Here is a 16,522-nt window from a genome sequence, read left to right as displayed (position 1 = left end):
TGTCCCAACTTCTGAGCTCAGTTCCTCGACTGATGAAGGCCAGTGTTCCAAAAAACTTCTGCACCATCCGATCGACCTGTGATGCCACTTCCAGAATTTTCTAAGATCAGAGTGCATTGCAGAGAGGATAAGAAATCTTGCTTTCCCTCTGGAATGTTGCCTTAAATCTTATCCCCTGAATAAAAACCATTTGGGGACGTTTTGTTTTTACAAAAGAGCCCTGAATCATAATCGTAGCCTGAAGACTAGATTATCCATTTAATCAACTCATTGGCATTTATGGTTTTTTAAGATTTCCAGTTATACATATGAATTTTAATTTGTGCATTTGAGGGGAAAATTTGGTTTTTATTTTCTAAACTACTGGGTTGTTCGATTTCCTTGTCATATCTGTTGAGAGATATAATATAGTCACAGTCATACAACAGGGAAACAGCCCCTGCGGCCCAACTTGCCGACACTGACCAACATGCCCCATCTACACGAGTCCCACCTGCCTTCTTTTGGCCCATATCCCTCTAAACCATTCCTATCCCTATGTACCCGTCCAAATGTCTTTTAAAAGTTGTTATAGTACATACCTCAACTACCTCATCTGGCAGCTGGTTCCATTTACCCACCAGCTACTGTGAAAAAGTTGTTCCTCGGGAACCCAATAAATCTTTCCCCTCTCCCCTTAAACCTATGTTCCCTGGTTCTTGATTCCCCTACTCTGGGTAAAAGACTCGGAGCATTTACCCTATCTATACTCCTCATGATCTTATACACCACGATAAGATCACCCTAGGTAAACGTAGACGGACTGGTATCCAAAGATTCAAAACTCAGCGGGTCAGGCATAATCTCTGGAGAACATAGATGGTTGCCTTCCGGTTGCGATCCTTCTTCAGACTCAAGGTGGGTAGACGATGTTTCGGGACGGGACTGAAAGCTGAAGAAGGATTGTGAACCACAATGTCACCTATCCATGTTTTTATCTTTAGTTATCTAGCACTTCCATCCAGAGTCACCAGAATTCTAGTAGATTGTTTACTTATCAAATATGTCTTTCTGTGTTTAAGATTTTGATATTCTGTTTCTGTGGGTACATTGTGTGAAATATGTGCTTCCTTCTATTGCTATTGTGTAATCACAGCTATCTCTCTGCTACACTATATATAACTGGTGTATTGATGTGAGGAGGGAAGGAAAATGCAGAGGCATATTACACTACCTTAATCAACCAACTGACTGACCCGCTGAGTTACTTCAGCACTACGTGTCTTCCTCTGCTATATATAAATTAGATGATTCTCTGCTGCTATATCAGATCATAGACACAAGGAACATAGGTCCTGGAGTAATTTATCGGGTCAGGCAGCATCTCTGGAGAACATGGTGAGGCGACGTTTTGGGTCACAACCTTTTTAGTTTAGTTAGAAATACAGTGCACGAACAGGGCCTTCAGCACACCGGGTCCACGCTGAACAGCGATCACTCCGTACACTAACACTATCCTACACACTAGGGAAAATGTATAAATTTTACCAAAGCCAAATAACCTACAAACTTGCACATCCTTGGAGTGTGGGAGGAAACTGGAGCACCTGGGGAAAACCCACACGGTCACAGGGAAAACATACTTTATAGACTCTGTATAGACAGCACCCGTGGTTAGGATCGAACCATAGACTCTGGTGCTGTAAGGTGGCAACTCTACCATTGTGCAACCATGCCGCCCCTTCTTCAGTGACCCAAGATTCAGGATTGAGACAGTCAGAGAATCTGAAGAAGGGTCCCGACCCAAAACATCACCTATCCATGTTCTCACGCGATGCTAACACGCTAATTTACTCCAGTACTTTGTGATATACAGTGTCATATTCTTGGTTGGTGTTTTGAGAACCCAAATATATTTTTTGTTGCTATACTGTATCAGTCATTTCCATTGTTATGCTGTAACTTATGATTCTACTGGAGTATATGCTTGTTTCCTGTTGCTGTGCTGTGAAGCGCTTTGCGATGTTTTCCTATGCTAAGGAGGTGAGGTAAAAGCAAGAAAATGCAATGAAGAGATGCATGCGGTGGTTATTATTACCTTGTGGCTCAGTGTTGCTATCAATGTGGCTTGTCCATACTACTTGTTTGATGTTAGGAAACTGACTGTGAAAAAACCCGCAGATGCCTGAAATCTGAAACTAAGCCAGTAAAAGGGCGGACCAGTGGCGCAGCGGTAGAGTTGCTGCCTCACAGCGCCAGAGACCCGGTTCGATCCTGACCTCGGGTGCTGTCTGTACGGAGTTTGTACGTTCTCCGTGACCGCGTGGGTTTTTTCAAGGTGCTCTGGTTTCCTCCCACACTGCAAAGATGTACAGGTTGACAGGTTAATCGTCTTTGGTGAAATTTGTAAATTGTCCTGTGTGTAGGACAGTAATGGTGGACGGGAATCGCTGGTTGGTGCGGACCCGGTGGGCCGAAGGGCCTTTTTCCGCGCTGTATCTCTAAAGTCTAAAATATGAAAATAAAGACCATTCTAAAGAAGGGTCCCGACCCAAAACATAGCCTGTCTGTCACAATATGACCACTGCGTACTGGCTACGGAATTATGATAATGTTGTAGCGGGCCGAGCCACTTTGGTATCGAACCGTTGATTGTCGGGCTCAAACTCTCGCGTGGACCGGGCGTGATCTGGGCCGACTAATCACGCGGTCAGGGGGACGGGCCGCTGTACACCAGGAGAACAAAGGATTTGGCAGTTGGGGTTTGAACGCGGGTGAGCGACGGGGGCTGCATTCGGTTAATTATTAAACGGAGTGTTTACACGATGCGTGGACCTCTACAGTGGTGACCCCGACGATCCAAAATGGCCTATTTTTGGATTGTATCTTGTCTGCAGCCGACAGCCCAGACCAGCAGCACGCAGTTTCGATCAAACTGCCCGCTTTCTGGACATCACAGCCCCACGTGTGGTTTCAACTGGCTGAAGCCCAGTTCCACATCCGCCAGATCACCGCCGATGCCACCAAATACTACTACGTGTTCAGTGCGCTGGAGCAGAGCGCATAATCGATTACCTTCGCCAGCCACCAGCCGAGGGCAAGTACGAGGGCCTCAAAACGCTCCTCATTCGACTTTCGGTCCCAGCCACCGCGACAGGGCAGCCAGACTCCTGCACATGGAGGGCCGAGGCGACCGCAAGCCGTCCGTGCTTATAATAATAATATAATAATATATTTATTTTATATAGCGCCTTAACACATGCACAAAGCGCTTTACAAATACAATTAACATAGAAACAAACAGACAAACAGACAAACTATCCTGACGGAAAAGCTGGATGAAATGCTCGCCCTGATGGACGGACACAAGTCCTGCCTCCTGTTCGAACAGGTTTTCCTTGAGCAGATGCACGAGGATATTCACCTGCTCCTTGCGGCTGACGATTTCACTGACCCCCGACGGCTGGCAGCCCGTGCGGACGTGCTGTGGCAGGCGAAACAGCAGGGTGGCGCCACCATCAGCCAGGGGGCAAGCGGCCGGGCCCAGCCTCCACCAAAGGTGTGGCAGTGAAGCCGTCCACGAGCGACGTCGGCAAGGGTGAGTGGTGTTACTACCACCAAAGGCGGCGTTCCGAGGCCCGCCGATGCCGTCCACCCTGCACTCATTCCGGGAAACGCCAGGAAACTGCCAGTAGTGGGCTACTGAGGCAGGCCAGAAGCATCGCCTCCTCTACACCTGGGATCGTCATTCGGGGCGGCGTTTTCTCATGGACATGGGAGCAGAGGTCAGTGTTTTGCCCCCATTGGGGGTCGACACACCTTCCGAAAAGAGGGGGCCTCCTCTCGCTGTCGCCAACAGCAGCAACATCAAGACGTACAGAGTCCGCACGATCCCGCTCAGCTTCAACTCCTGTCACTTCAAGTGGCCCTTTACTATCGCTGCCGTCTCTCAACCGCTGCTGGGTGCCGATTTCCTCCGGGCGCGTACCCTGCTGGTCGACGTGAAGGGATGACGTCTCGTCAATTCTGAGACGTTCGAGTCGATCGTTTTGCGCCACGCCGAATTGACTGCGCCACATCTCGGCCCGGTAACCTTTCCCGACAACAAGTACACCAGAATCTTTCCCGATTTCCCCAACATCATAACCCCCCAGTTCACAACGGCCAGCCCCAAGCATGGGGGCACCATATCCATAGGCACCATATCCCTACCACCGGACCGCCACTCCATGCACACACACGCAGCCTGCCCCCTGACAAGCTCCAACTGGCCAAAGACGAGTTCCGCAAGATGGAGGAAATGGGCACAGTGCTCAGACAGCCCGTAGGCATCCCCGCTTCACATGGTCTGCAAAGCGTCTCGGGGCTGGAGACCCTGTGGGGATTGCCGCCGTCTCAACGAGGTCACAACGGCCGACCAGTACCCTGTCCCTCACATCCAGGACTTCAGGGCCCATCTGAACGGCACCAGGGTTTTTTCCAAAATCGACCTGGTACGCGGCTATCATCCACAAGACGGCTCTCATCACCCCGTTTGGGCTCTTTGAGCTCCTACAGATGCCTTTCAGCCTCACGAACGCCGCCCAGACTTTCCAACGGCTCATGGACACGGTAGGCCGCGGGCTGGACTTCGTGTTCATCTACCTCGACGACATCCTCGTCGCCAGCCGCTCTCACCAGGAACACCGCGCACACCTCCGGCTGCTCTGCCAGCGGCTCAATGAGCATGGCCTGGCCATCAACCTTGCCAAGTGTCAGTTTGGTTTCCCTTCTATCAGCTTCCTCGGCCACCACATCAACCAGCACGGTGCGGTCCCGCTCCCGACCAAGGTTGAGGCCATTCGCAAGTTTCACAAACCCTCTACGGTGAAGGGACTCCAAGAGTTTGTCGGCATGGTCAACCTCTACCACCGTTTCGTGCCAGCAGCCGCCAGGATCATGCAACCGCTGTTCAAGGACCTGGCCAACAAGCCGAAAGAGCTCGTTTGGGACGACGCAGTCATGTCCCCGATCAACAATGCCAAAGAGGCGCTGGCAAAGGCGACGATGTTGGTCCATCCGTGGTCCAATGCGCCAACAGCTCTCACGGTTGACGCATCTGGCATAGTTGTGGGCGGGGTGCTGGAACAACTGATAAATGGAAGCTGGCAGCTCCTCGCCTTTTTCAGTCATCACCTGAACCCCCCCGTGCAGAAATACAGCGCTTTCTTTCGTGTTCCTCTTCTATGTCTGTATAAAACTTCAGAGTCTTCAAGGTAGAACAGAGGTCTTTATTACATTAACCCAATGCTGGCAGCAAGACAACTAAAATGGCTGCAACCACACGATCTGACTGCACACTCCACACTGTGTACAGCCAAGATAACTATGTACAAAACATCTCCCTTCGTCCTGTGCAGCGCCACCTGCTGCACGGGAGGAGCAACGGGTCCTCCCACCCCACACGGTCCACCAAACATCACACTTTCGACTGGGAGCTCCTCGCGCTCTACCTGGCCATCCGGCATTTCCGCAACTTCCTCGAGGGCAGGGATTTCACAGCTTTCACCGATCACAAGCCACTCACGTTTGCCTTTGCCAAGGTGTCCGATCCCGGGTCATCCCGGCAGCAGCGTCACTTGGCCGACATCTCAGAATACACGAATTGCGTCCAGCACATCGCAGGCAAGTCCAACCGGGTCGCAGATGCGTTGTCCCGCACCGCCATCAAAGCCATTCACTTTGGCACAGCAGCCGCCCAGCGAAAGGATGAGGAGATGCTCGCCTACTGCACTGCCATATCAGGCCTGTTGTTGGAGGATGTGCGATTCGGGCCCGCTGACATCACGCTCCTTTGCGACATGTCTGCTGGACTGCCAAGACCCATCATCCCTGCGGCCTGGCGCCGCCGGATTTTTGACATGGTTCATGGTTTGGCTCGCCCTTCCATCCGGGCAACAACGGCACTGATGGCAGCCAAGTTCATGTGGTACCGGTTGTGGAAACAGATCGGCAACTGGGCCAGGGCTTGCACCCATGTCAATCCTCAAGGATTCAGCGACACATCAAGGTGCTGCTGCAGAGTTTCGCCCTGCCACACCGGCGTTTCAACCACATCCATGTCGACATCGTTGGACCGCTGCCCCCATCCAGAGGTGTCACCCACCTCTTCACCATCGTGGACCGATTCACAAGATGGCCGGAAGCTTTCCCGCTCTCGGATACCTCCACTGCGACATGTGCACGTGCCCTCACTGCCCACTGGAGGTGGACATCTCCTCCGACAGAGGTGAGCAGTTCATCCCCGAGTTGTGATCAGCAATGGCCCGGCTGCTTGGCGTTCAGCTGTACCACACTATGGCCTACCACCTGCAAGCAAATGGCCGCGTGGAGCATTTTCACCGGCACCTGAAGGCAGCCCTAAAGGTACGGCTCATGGGCCCGGACTGGATGGATGATGTGCCGTGGGTCCTGCTGGGAATACGCACTGGCCCAAAGGAGGACCTGGCAACTTCCTCGGCCGAGCTGGTGTACGGCACCCCGCTAACGCTCCCAGGGGACTTCATCCCGGCGACACGTGGACATCACGAACCAGCCACGACAATGCTGATGCGCCTCTGTGAGAAGATGGGCAAGCTCTCTCCAGTCCCAACGTCCTGCCACGGACTCATCACCACGTTCTTCCCACCCGCCCTGCATGACTGCCAGTACGTCTTCCTTCGCGAGGATTCCCACCGTACGCCACTGCAAAGGCCTTAGGAGGGACCCTTCCAGGTACTGCAACACGGCACACGACCTTTGTCATCAACATGGGCGGCAGGCACGAGACTGTCTCCATGGACCGTCTTAAGCCTGCACACTTGGACATTGACCAACAGTGAGGGCACTGTGATGACCTCACCTGCCCAACTCCGCCAGCTGCGATCCTGAACACAGGAGAAGCATACACGCGAGCAGGCCGCCTCACTCGTCAGCCTAACCGCCTCCTTTACTCCGGTTCTGGGGGGGGTCATGTGGCGGGCCGAGCCAATTTGCTATCGAACCGTCGTTTGTCGAGCTCGAACTCTCGCGTGGACCGGGCGTGATCTGGGCCGTCCCATCACATGGTCAGGTGGGCGGCTGTCGTACGCCAAGAGAACAAAGGATTAGGCAGTTGGGATTTGAACTCGGGCACGCGCGGGTGAGCAACGGAACTGTATTTGGTTAATGATTAAACACATTTGCTCAACGTGTGGACCTCTACAACGTTGTAATAAAAAGGAATTGCAGATACAGGTTTATGCCAAAGATAGACACAAAGTGCTGGAGTAACTGTGCGTCGGACAGCATCTCTGGAGAATATGGATAGGTGATGTTTTCAGTTGGGACCCTTCTGCACACACAAGTGATTGGTGGATACAGGTGAGGGTTTTTTTTGTGTAGGAAGGAACTGCAGTTGCTGGTTTACACCAAAGATGGACACAAAATGCTGGAGTAACTCAGCGGGTCAGGAATAGGTGACATTTCGGGTCTGATGAAGGAGTTGATTTGAAACGTCTCCTATCCATGTTCTCCAGATATGCTACCTGACCCATTGAGTTACTCCAGTGTTCAGCCATGATCACATTGAATGGTGGTGCTGGCTCAAAGGGCCGAATGGCCAATATTGTCTATTGTCTATTATATGAGGGTTTTTTTGATGATTGGCTGATGGTTGTATAAAGGCCAAAGATTAAAAGATAAAAGATAGTGAAAGAGGGAGGTGTGAAATGTGAAACCAGAGGGAGGAATATAGGTGGAGACGCAAGGAACTGCAGATACTGGTTTACAAGAAAAGACAAAGTGCTGGAGTAACTCAGCAGGTCAGGCAGCGTCTCTGGAGAAAATGGATGGTCAGCATTTCGGGTCGGGACCCTTCTTCAAAAATGCATTTTGATGATAAATTCTGGTGGCTTTATATGCCTATTAGCACAACACAACAAATAAAAATACAATAATCAGCAACACTCTGTAACCAGACTATAATACTGCAAAGCCGAAGCCAAAACAAAGTCAAGCGTCGAGTCAAGAGTGTTTTATTATCATATGTCTCAAAAAGGAACAATGAGGTACCATAGAAGATCATAGTTGCTGAGAAACAGCTGAGGTTCGTGTTGTGTAGTGTTCAAGTTGGTTGCTGGGAAGAAACTGTTCTTGGATCTGGAGGTCACGGTTCTCAGGCTCCTGTATCTTCTTCCCTATGGTAGGAGTGAGATGGGAACATGCCAGGGTGGTAGAAACATAGAAAATAGGTGCAGGAGTAGGCCATTCGGCCCTTCGAGCCTGCACCGCCATTCAATATGATCATGGCTGATCATCCAGCTCAGTATCCTGTACCTGCCTTCTCTCCATACCCCCTGATCCCTTTAGCCACAAGGGCCACATCTAACCCGCTCTTAAATATAGCCAATGAACTGGCCTCAACTACCTTCTGTGGCAGAGAATTCCACAGACTCACCACTCTGTGTGAAGAAATGTTTTCTCATCTCGGTCTTAAAAGACTTCCCCCTTATCCTTAAGCTGTGGCCCCTGGTTCTGGACTTCCCCAACATCGGGAACAATCTTCCCGCATCTAGCCTCTCCAACCCCTTAAGAATTTTATATGTTTCAATAAGATCCCCCCTCAGTCTTCTAAATTCCAGCGAGTATAAGCCTAGTCTATCCAGTCTTTCTTCATATGAAAGTCCTGCCATCCCAGGGATCAATCTGGTGAACCTTCTCTGTACTCCCTCTAAGGCTAGAATGTATTTCCTCAGATTAGGAGACCAAAACTGTACACAATACCCCAGGTGCGGTCTCACCAAGGCCCTGTACAACTGCAGCAGAACCTCCCTGCTCCTATACTGAAATAGGATCATACTGTGCCTCTCATGATGTTGGCTGTCTTCTTGGGGCAGCGGCTCCTGTCTATCCCTTGAACGGTGGGGAGGTCAGTACCCATGATGGACCCAGGCAGCGTCCACCACTCCTTGTAGTCTCCTTTGTTTCTGGGCGTTTGAATTGCCGAACCAGGCCGTGATGCAACCAGACAGTGTTCCCTCTACACCTGTAGAAGTTTGTTTGCATATTCGAGTTTGAGTTTAGTTTATTGTCACGTGTACCGAGGTACAGTGAAAGGGTTTTGTTGCGTGCTAACCAGTCAGCGGAAAGACAATAGAAGATTACAATCGAACCATTCACGACGTACAGATACATGATAATGGGAATAATGTTTAGTGCAAGAGTTTGGAAGAATGAGGGGGGACCTCATTGAAACTTACCGAATAGTGAAAGGCCTGGATAGAGTGGATGGGGAGAGGATGTTTCCATTAGTGGGAGAGTCTAGGGCCAGAGGGCACAGCCTCAGAATTAAAGGACACTCCTTTAGCAAGGAGATGAGGAGGAATTTCTTTAGTCAGAGGGTGGTGAAACTGTGGAATTCATTGCCACAGAAGGCTGTTAATGGATATTTTTTTAAGGTGGAGATACAGATTAAAACGGGTGTCAGGGGCTTATGGGGAGAAGGCAGGAGAGTTGGGTTAAGAGTGAAAGATTGATCAGCCATGATTGAATGGCGGAGTAGACTCGAATGGCTTAATTCTGCTCCTATCACTTATGAACACATTTGCCTTCCTCACCACCCACTCTACCTTTGTTGTCCATTTCAAGGAATTGTGGAGTTGAATGGTGACACAGTGGCACAGTGGTAGAGTTGCTACCTCACAGCACCAGGGACCTGGGTTCAATCCTGACTATGGGTGCTGTCTGTATGGGGTTTGCACGTTCTTCCCTGACCGTGTGAATTTGCTCCCACGTCCCAAAGATGTGCGGGTTTGTAGGTTAATTAGTCCTCTGTAAATTTCTCCTAATGTGTTTGGAGTGGATGAGAAAGTGGGATAACATAGAACTGGCGTGAACAGGTGATCGATGGTCAGTGTGGACTCGGTAGGCTGATGAGCGTGTTTTCCAAGCTGTATCTCTAAATTATACTGCACTTAATTCCCAAGGTTGCTCCGTTCATTAACATTTCTTAGCACCCGACTATTTACTGTACACACTCTCAAAATGCATCACCTCACCCATGTTACAGTTAAATACCATTTGTCAATTCTCTACCAAATTTCTTGCTGTGACCAAGACAACCTTCTTCATGGCGCTACCAATGTTCATGTCACCTGCTAATCATTCATTCTGCATTCACATCCAACTCGTTAATAACTATCACAAACGACAAAATATACAACAGTAGAGCACACAAACAGGCCCTTTGGCCCACAATGACTGTACCAAACATCAGGGCAAGATAATCTCATCTGTCTACACAGGATCCATATCCATCCATGTCTGAGCACCAATCCCAAACCCTCATCAAACGCCTCTTAAAAGATCTCATCTGAGATCTGGTTTCGAGTCATAGCATCACACAGCACGGAAACAGGCCCTTTGGTTCAACTTGTCCCCATCGTCCAAAGTACCCATCTAAGTTAGTCCCATTTGCCTACATCCCCTAAACCTATCCAATTCATATACCTGTCCAAGTGTCTTTAAATGCTATTGTAGTACCTGTCTCAACTACATCCTCTGGCAGCTCGTTCCATATACCCACCAACCTCCATGTAAAAAGGTTGCCCTTCAGGTTCCTATTAAATCTTTCCCCTCTCACCTTAAACCTATGTCCTCTGGTTCTTGATTTCCCTACCCTTGGAAAAAAAAGTGCATTCACCCTATCTATTCCCATATGAATTGTTACACCTCTAGAAGATCACCCATCAGCCTAATTCTTTGTGCTCCATGGAATAAAGTCCTAGCTTACCTAACCTCTCCCTATTGCTCAGGCCCGCAAATCCTGGCAACATCCTTGTAAATCTTCTTTGGTTTAGTTTAGAGATACAGCGCAGAAACAAGCCCTTTCGGCCCACCGGGTCTGCGCTGACCAGCGATCCCCGCACACTAACACTATCCTACACCCACTAGGGACAATTTGTACATTTACCAAGCCAATTAACCTACATACCTGTACGTCTTTGGAGTGTGGGAGGAAACCGAAGATCTCGGAGAAAACCCACGCAGGTCACGGGGAGAACGTACAAACTCTGTACAGACAGCAACTGTAGTCGAGATCGAACCGGGGTCTCCGGTGCTGCATTCGCTGTAAGGCAGCAACTCTATCGCAGCGCCACCGTGCCACTCTGCATCCTTTCCAGCTAAATTACATCCTTCCTATAGCAGGGTGATGAAAACAGTATACAGAACTCCAAGTGTAGGAAGGAACTGCAGATGCTGGTTTATAGCGAAGATAGACTCAGGCTGTCAAACTGTAGACTGCAGAAGGGTTCTGACTTGAAACGGCACCTATTCCTTTTCTCCAGAGATGCTGCCTGACCCGCGGAGTTACTCCAGCATTTTGTGTCCATCTTTTGTACAAAGCGATATCCCCACTACTCTTCTTAAACAAAGGAACAACATTGGCTGACCTTTAGTCTTAAGGCACTTCACCTGGGGCGAGCAAAGATGCAAAAGTCTGCATCACGAATACAGCTCTCCCCTCCCTTGTGTCCCATAGCAACCTGGGGTAGATCTCATCAGACCCTGGGGTCATATCCACCCTGGATCCCATGACTTCTAACACTGCCTCCCTAACATTGGCTTTAGAGATAGTGTGGAAACAGGCCCTTCAAGCCCACCAACTCCGCAGTGTCCAGTGATCACCCTAGTACACTCGTTCTCCCATTGGGCAAAAGGTATAGAAGTGTGAAAATGCACACCTCCAGATTCAGGAGCAGTTTCTTCCCAGCTGTTATCATCCTACCAACAACCAGGCAGCCGAACCATCCTACCAACAACCAGGCAGCCGAACCATCCTACCAACCAAGAGTGAGCCGTCCTGAGCTGTTATCTACCTCACTGGAGACCAAAGAACTATCTTTGATCGGACTTTAATGGCTTTGTCTTGCACTTAAAGTTTTTCCCTTTATCCTGTATCTGTACACTGTGAACGGTTCAATTGTGATCATGTATTGCCTTTCCACTGCCTGGTTAGCACACAATACAAGCTTTTCACTGTATCTCCGCACACGTGGCAATAAACTAAACTCAACACTAACACTATCCTACATACTCGGGACAACCACAACAGAGTTGCCGGAGGAGGTAGTTGAGGCAGGTACAATCACAACATTTAAAAGACATTCGGACAGGTGGTTTAGAGGGACCTGGGACAATTGTGGGTAAATGGGACAAGTGTAGATTGGGCATCTTGGCTGGTGTGGAAAGGGGATGAGGTGGAGAAATGGAGTGACGGATGGGGGTAAATGGGTTTGGGAAGAAGAAGGAGGAGAGGTGGAAAGCAGGCTGGTGGGAGATGGAGGGAAAGATGAGGTGGCATGGTGGCACACTGGTAGAATTGCTGCCTCACAGCCCCAGAGACCTGGGTTCGGTCCTGACTACGAGTGCTGTTGGTATGGAGTTTGTATGTTCTCCCTGCGACCTTGTAGGTTTTCTCCGGGTGCTCTGGTTTCCTCCCACACTCCTAAGACATACAGGTTTGTAGGTTATTTGGTTTCGGTAACGATTGTAAATTGTCCCTACTGTGTGGGGGGGGGGGGGGGGGGGGGGGGTAGTGTGTGGGGGGGGGGGGGAATCGCTGGTTGGCATGGACTCGGTGGGCCGAAGGGGCTGTTTTCATTCTGTATCTTTAAACTGACGTAAACTAAGAAGGAGGAGGAAGGAGAGTGTGATGGATGGAGGAGGGAGAAACAAAGGAGTGAGAAATGGAGAACTTGGCTAGAGGGTGTGAGGGGGAGGAGAGAGGGGGGAGGGATGTGTATTGAATCAGGCACAAGTCACACTGAGAGGTGACGGATGGGGAAGGTGGGGAGGGAGTTGTCAAGGGGCAATGGGACAGTCTGGACGAGGGTGGAGGGTGGGAGTATTGTGGTGATACGGTGGGGTGCGTAACTGAGTTTGGAGGGGCATGGAGAGGAGGTGAGATGGAGAGAGGTGGGCAGAGGGGGTGAGGTGATAGAGAGGGGAGACAGGAGGGGGAGAAAGAGAGGGTGTGTGTGGGGAAAAGAGGATAGACAGAAGGAGAGATAGAGCAAGAGGGGGAAGACAGAGTGGGGTAAGAAGGGAGAGAGAGGGTGGATAGAGGGGAAGAGTAGGGAGAGAGGGAGGAAGGAGAGAGATGGGGAGGGAGTGGTCAGAGAGGAGAAAGAGTGTGGGAGGGGAAGATAGAGATGAAGAGGTAAAGAAGGAGAGGGAGGAGTGTGAGAGAGAGAAAGGGGGAGACGGGGGTGTGGGAGAGAGAGAGAGAGAGAGAGAGAGAGAGAGGCGCTAGTAAAAGAGAGGAGAGGTACGGGCGGGTGTTTCTCCACCGGGCAGCGCAGAGCAGGAGTGGGCAGGGAGCTCCCCGCCGGTGGGAGCGGGGTGACTGGGCTGGCGTGAGGCGGCAGCAGCGGGGTGACAGGGCCCGGTGTGGGAGCAGCAGCGGGGTGAGGGACCGGGCCGGGGTGAGGGGGCTGAGCCGGGACGGGCCGAGGTGAGGGGGTGACCGGGCCGGGGTGAGGGGGTGACCGGGCCGGGTGAGGGTCTGGGCCGGGGTGACCGGGCCGGGTGAGGGTCTGGGCTGGGCCGGGGTGAGGGGGTGACCGGGCCGGGGTGAGGGGGTGACCGGGCCGGGGTGAGGGGGTGACCAGGCCGGGGTGAGGGTCTGGGCCGGGCCGGGGTGACCGGGCCGGGGTGAGGGGGTGACCAGGCCGGGGTGAGGGTCTGGGCCGGGCCGGGGTGAGGGGGTGACCAGGCCGGGGTGAGGGTCTGGGCCGGGCCGGGGTGAGGGTCTGGGCCGGGCCGGGGTGAGGGTCTGGGCCGGGCCGGGGTGAGGGGGTGACCAGGCCGGGGTGAGGGTCTGGGCCGGGCCGGGGTGAGGGTCTGGGCCGGGCCGGGGTGAGGGGGTGACCGGGCCGGGGTGAGGGTCTGGGCCGGGCCGGGGTGAGGGGGTGACCGGGCCGGGGTGAGGGGGTGACCAGGCCGGGGTGAGGGTCTGGGCCGGGCCGGGGTGAGGGGGTGACCGGGCCGGGGTGAGGGGGTGACCAGGCCGGGGTGAGGGTCTGGGCCGGGCCGGGGTGAGGGTCTGGGCCGGGCCGGGGTGAGGGGGTGACCGGGCCGGGGTGAGGGTCTGGGCCGGGCCGGGGTGAGGGGGTGACCGGGCCGGGGTGAGGGGCCGGGCCGGGGTGAGGGGGGTGACCAGGCCGGGGTGAGGGGCCGGGCCGGGGTGAGGGGGTGACCAGGCCGGGGTGAGGGGGTGACCGGGCCGGGGTGAGGGTCTGGGCCGGGCCGGGGTGAGGGGGTGACCGGGCCGGGGTGAGGGGGTGACCGGGCCGGGGTGAGGGGGGTGACCAGGCCGGGGTGTGGGGGTGACCGGGCCGGGGTGAGGGGGTGACCGGGCCGGGGTGTGGGGGTGACCGGGCCGGGGTGAGGGGGTGACCGGGCCGGGGTGTGGGGGTGACCGGGCCGGGGTGTGGGGGTGACCGGGCCGGGGTGAGGGGGGTGACCGGGCCGGGGTGTGGGGGTGACCGGGCCGGGGTGTGGGGGTGACCGGGCCGGGGTGTGGGGGTGACCGGGCCGGGGTGAGGGGGTGACCGGGCCGGGGTGAGGGGGTGACCGGGCCGGGGTGAGGGGGTGACCGGGCCGGGGTGAGGGGCTGGGCCGGGGTGAGGGGGTGACCGGGCCGGGGTGAGGGGGTGACCGGGCCGGGGTGAGGGGGTGACCGGGCCGGGGTGAGGGGGTGACCGGGCCGGGGTGAGGGGGTGACCGGGCCGGGGTGAGGGGGTGACCGGGCCGGGGTGAGGGGGGTGACCGGGCCGGGGTGAGGGGGTGACCGGGCCGGGGTGAGGGGCTGCGGGTGTCCCGGGCTCTGCCTCCCTCCTCCCGGCCCAACCGCAGCGCATGCGTCCGTCCCGTCCCGGCACAGTACAGCACAGCACAGCACAGCCACAACATGGCGCGAGTGGCCGGTAGCGGGCGGCAGGACGGAGCGGAACCGGGACCGGGGACAGGAGCGGGAGCGGGGACAGGGTCGAGTCAACGGCCGGGAGGAGCGCAGCATCTGCCGGGCGCTCCGGGGCCTGGACCGGGGCAGCCTCCGGGCGGAGCGGGACCGCGAACGGGCGCGACTGGACCTCAGCCGGGTGGAAGAGGACTGCAACCGGGCGGAACGGGGCCAAGCCCGGGCGGAATGGCGGTGAAACCGGGAGCGGCGGCCGGAGAGGGCCCGCAAACGGGCGCAACGGGACCAGACCCGGGCGCAACGGGACCAGGAGTGGGTGTAACGGGACCAGACCCGGGCGCAACGGGACTAAGCCCGGGCGCAACGGGACCAGGAGTGGGTGTAACGGGACCAGACCCGGGCGTAACGGGACTAAGCCCGGGCGCAACGGGACCAGGAGTGGGCGTAACGGGACTAAGCCCGGGCGCAACGGGACCAGGAGCGGGAGTAACGGGACCAAATCCGGGCACAACTGGACCAAACCCGGGTCCGGGCGGAGCGGGAGCGGGAGCGGTCGGGCAGCGGGAGGCTCTGTCCGCGGGGAAGTGTCCGCCCGGCGCCGGGTTTGCGGCGGGTCCAGGCCCGGGTCCAGGTCCGGACGGGCAGTGTCCGCCCGGCCCCGGTCTTGGGTTTGCGGGGGGCGGGCGGAGGAGCCACAACACGCGGCTGGCCACCCGCTACGCTGTGAAGATATTCCGGGACTACCTGAGCGAGCGGGAGGAGAGGCCCGACTTTGAACGGCTCGACAAGGCGGGGCTGTGCCGGGCGCTGCGCTCCTTCTACGCCGAGGCGCGGTCCAAGAGCGGCCAGGTGTACAGCAAGTCGTCCCTCATCAGCATCCGCAGCTCTCTCAACCGACACCTCAACCAGCCGCCACACTGCCGCACCCTCGACCTCACCAAGGACCCCGAGCTCCGCAGCGCCAACCTTGCGCTGGCCGCCGTCATCCGCAAACTCGAGGAGCAGGGAGCCGGGCCCGTCATCCAGAAACAAGCCATCACCAGGTACGGGCGGTGCTGCCCCATCGCCCCATCGCCCCTCTTCCAAGTGCGCTTGCCCCATTCCCAGCTCTTGCACCTATGTCCATGTGCCATTTCCCCAGCCTCTCTTAGCCTCTGTCCATTTTCCCATCTTTGCCCCTTGCCCATTTTCCCATCTTTGCCCCTTGCCCATGCCCTTACCCCTTCGCTTGCCCCATGTTTTGCCCCCTTCGTTTTTGCCAGTGTTCTTGCCCCCACTCCTATCCCTTTGCCCCATTCCCAGCTCTTTGTCCATGTGCCCCTACTCCCTTTGCCCCTTGCCCATGCCCTTACCCGTTCTCTTGCTCCTACCCCTTCTCTTGCCCCATGTTTTGCCCCCTTCATCTTTGCCAGTGTTCTTGCCCCCCACTCCTGTCCCTTTGCCCCATTCCCAGCTCTTGCACCTTTGCCCATGTGCCCCATCTCTCTTTGACTCTGTCCATTTTCCCATCTTCGTCCCTTGCCCGTGCCCTTACCCCTTCTCTTGCACCATTTTTTGCCCCCT

General features: G+C 54.7%; 1 protein-coding gene across 7 annotated transcripts in view; it reads left to right on the top strand.

Moving 5' to 3' along the window:
- kctd1 (potassium channel tetramerization domain containing 1) overlaps nucleotides 1-16,522 on the top strand; it is a 77,382-nt gene that overhangs the window by 14,228 nt on the left and 46,632 nt on the right. For 2 of the 7 annotated variants that reach the window (XM_078398018.1, XM_078398014.1), the window contains exon 1: nucleotides 15,881-16,002. The exons of 3 other annotated variants lie outside the window; for them this stretch is intronic. Coding sequence is in view for 1 of the 4 variants with exons in the window: in XM_078398009.1 (XP_078254135.1) it covers nucleotides 14,951-16,002 (1,052 nt within the window). In the remaining 3 variants the exon portion in view is untranslated. Of the gene's footprint in view, nucleotides 1-14,825; nucleotides 16,003-16,522 lie in introns of those variants that run through there. 2 more of the 7 variants (XM_078398009.1, XM_078398011.1) reach the window with 2 other exon arrangements.

The sequence above is a fragment of the Rhinoraja longicauda genome, chromosome 4, assembly GCF_053455715.1.
Source record: "Rhinoraja longicauda isolate Sanriku21f chromosome 4, sRhiLon1.1, whole genome shotgun sequence".
Taxonomy (NCBI): domain Eukaryota; kingdom Metazoa; phylum Chordata; class Chondrichthyes; order Rajiformes; family Arhynchobatidae; genus Rhinoraja; species Rhinoraja longicauda.
Note: the sequence above shows the minus strand (reverse complement) of the source record. Positions and strands in the feature narration are given on the sequence as shown.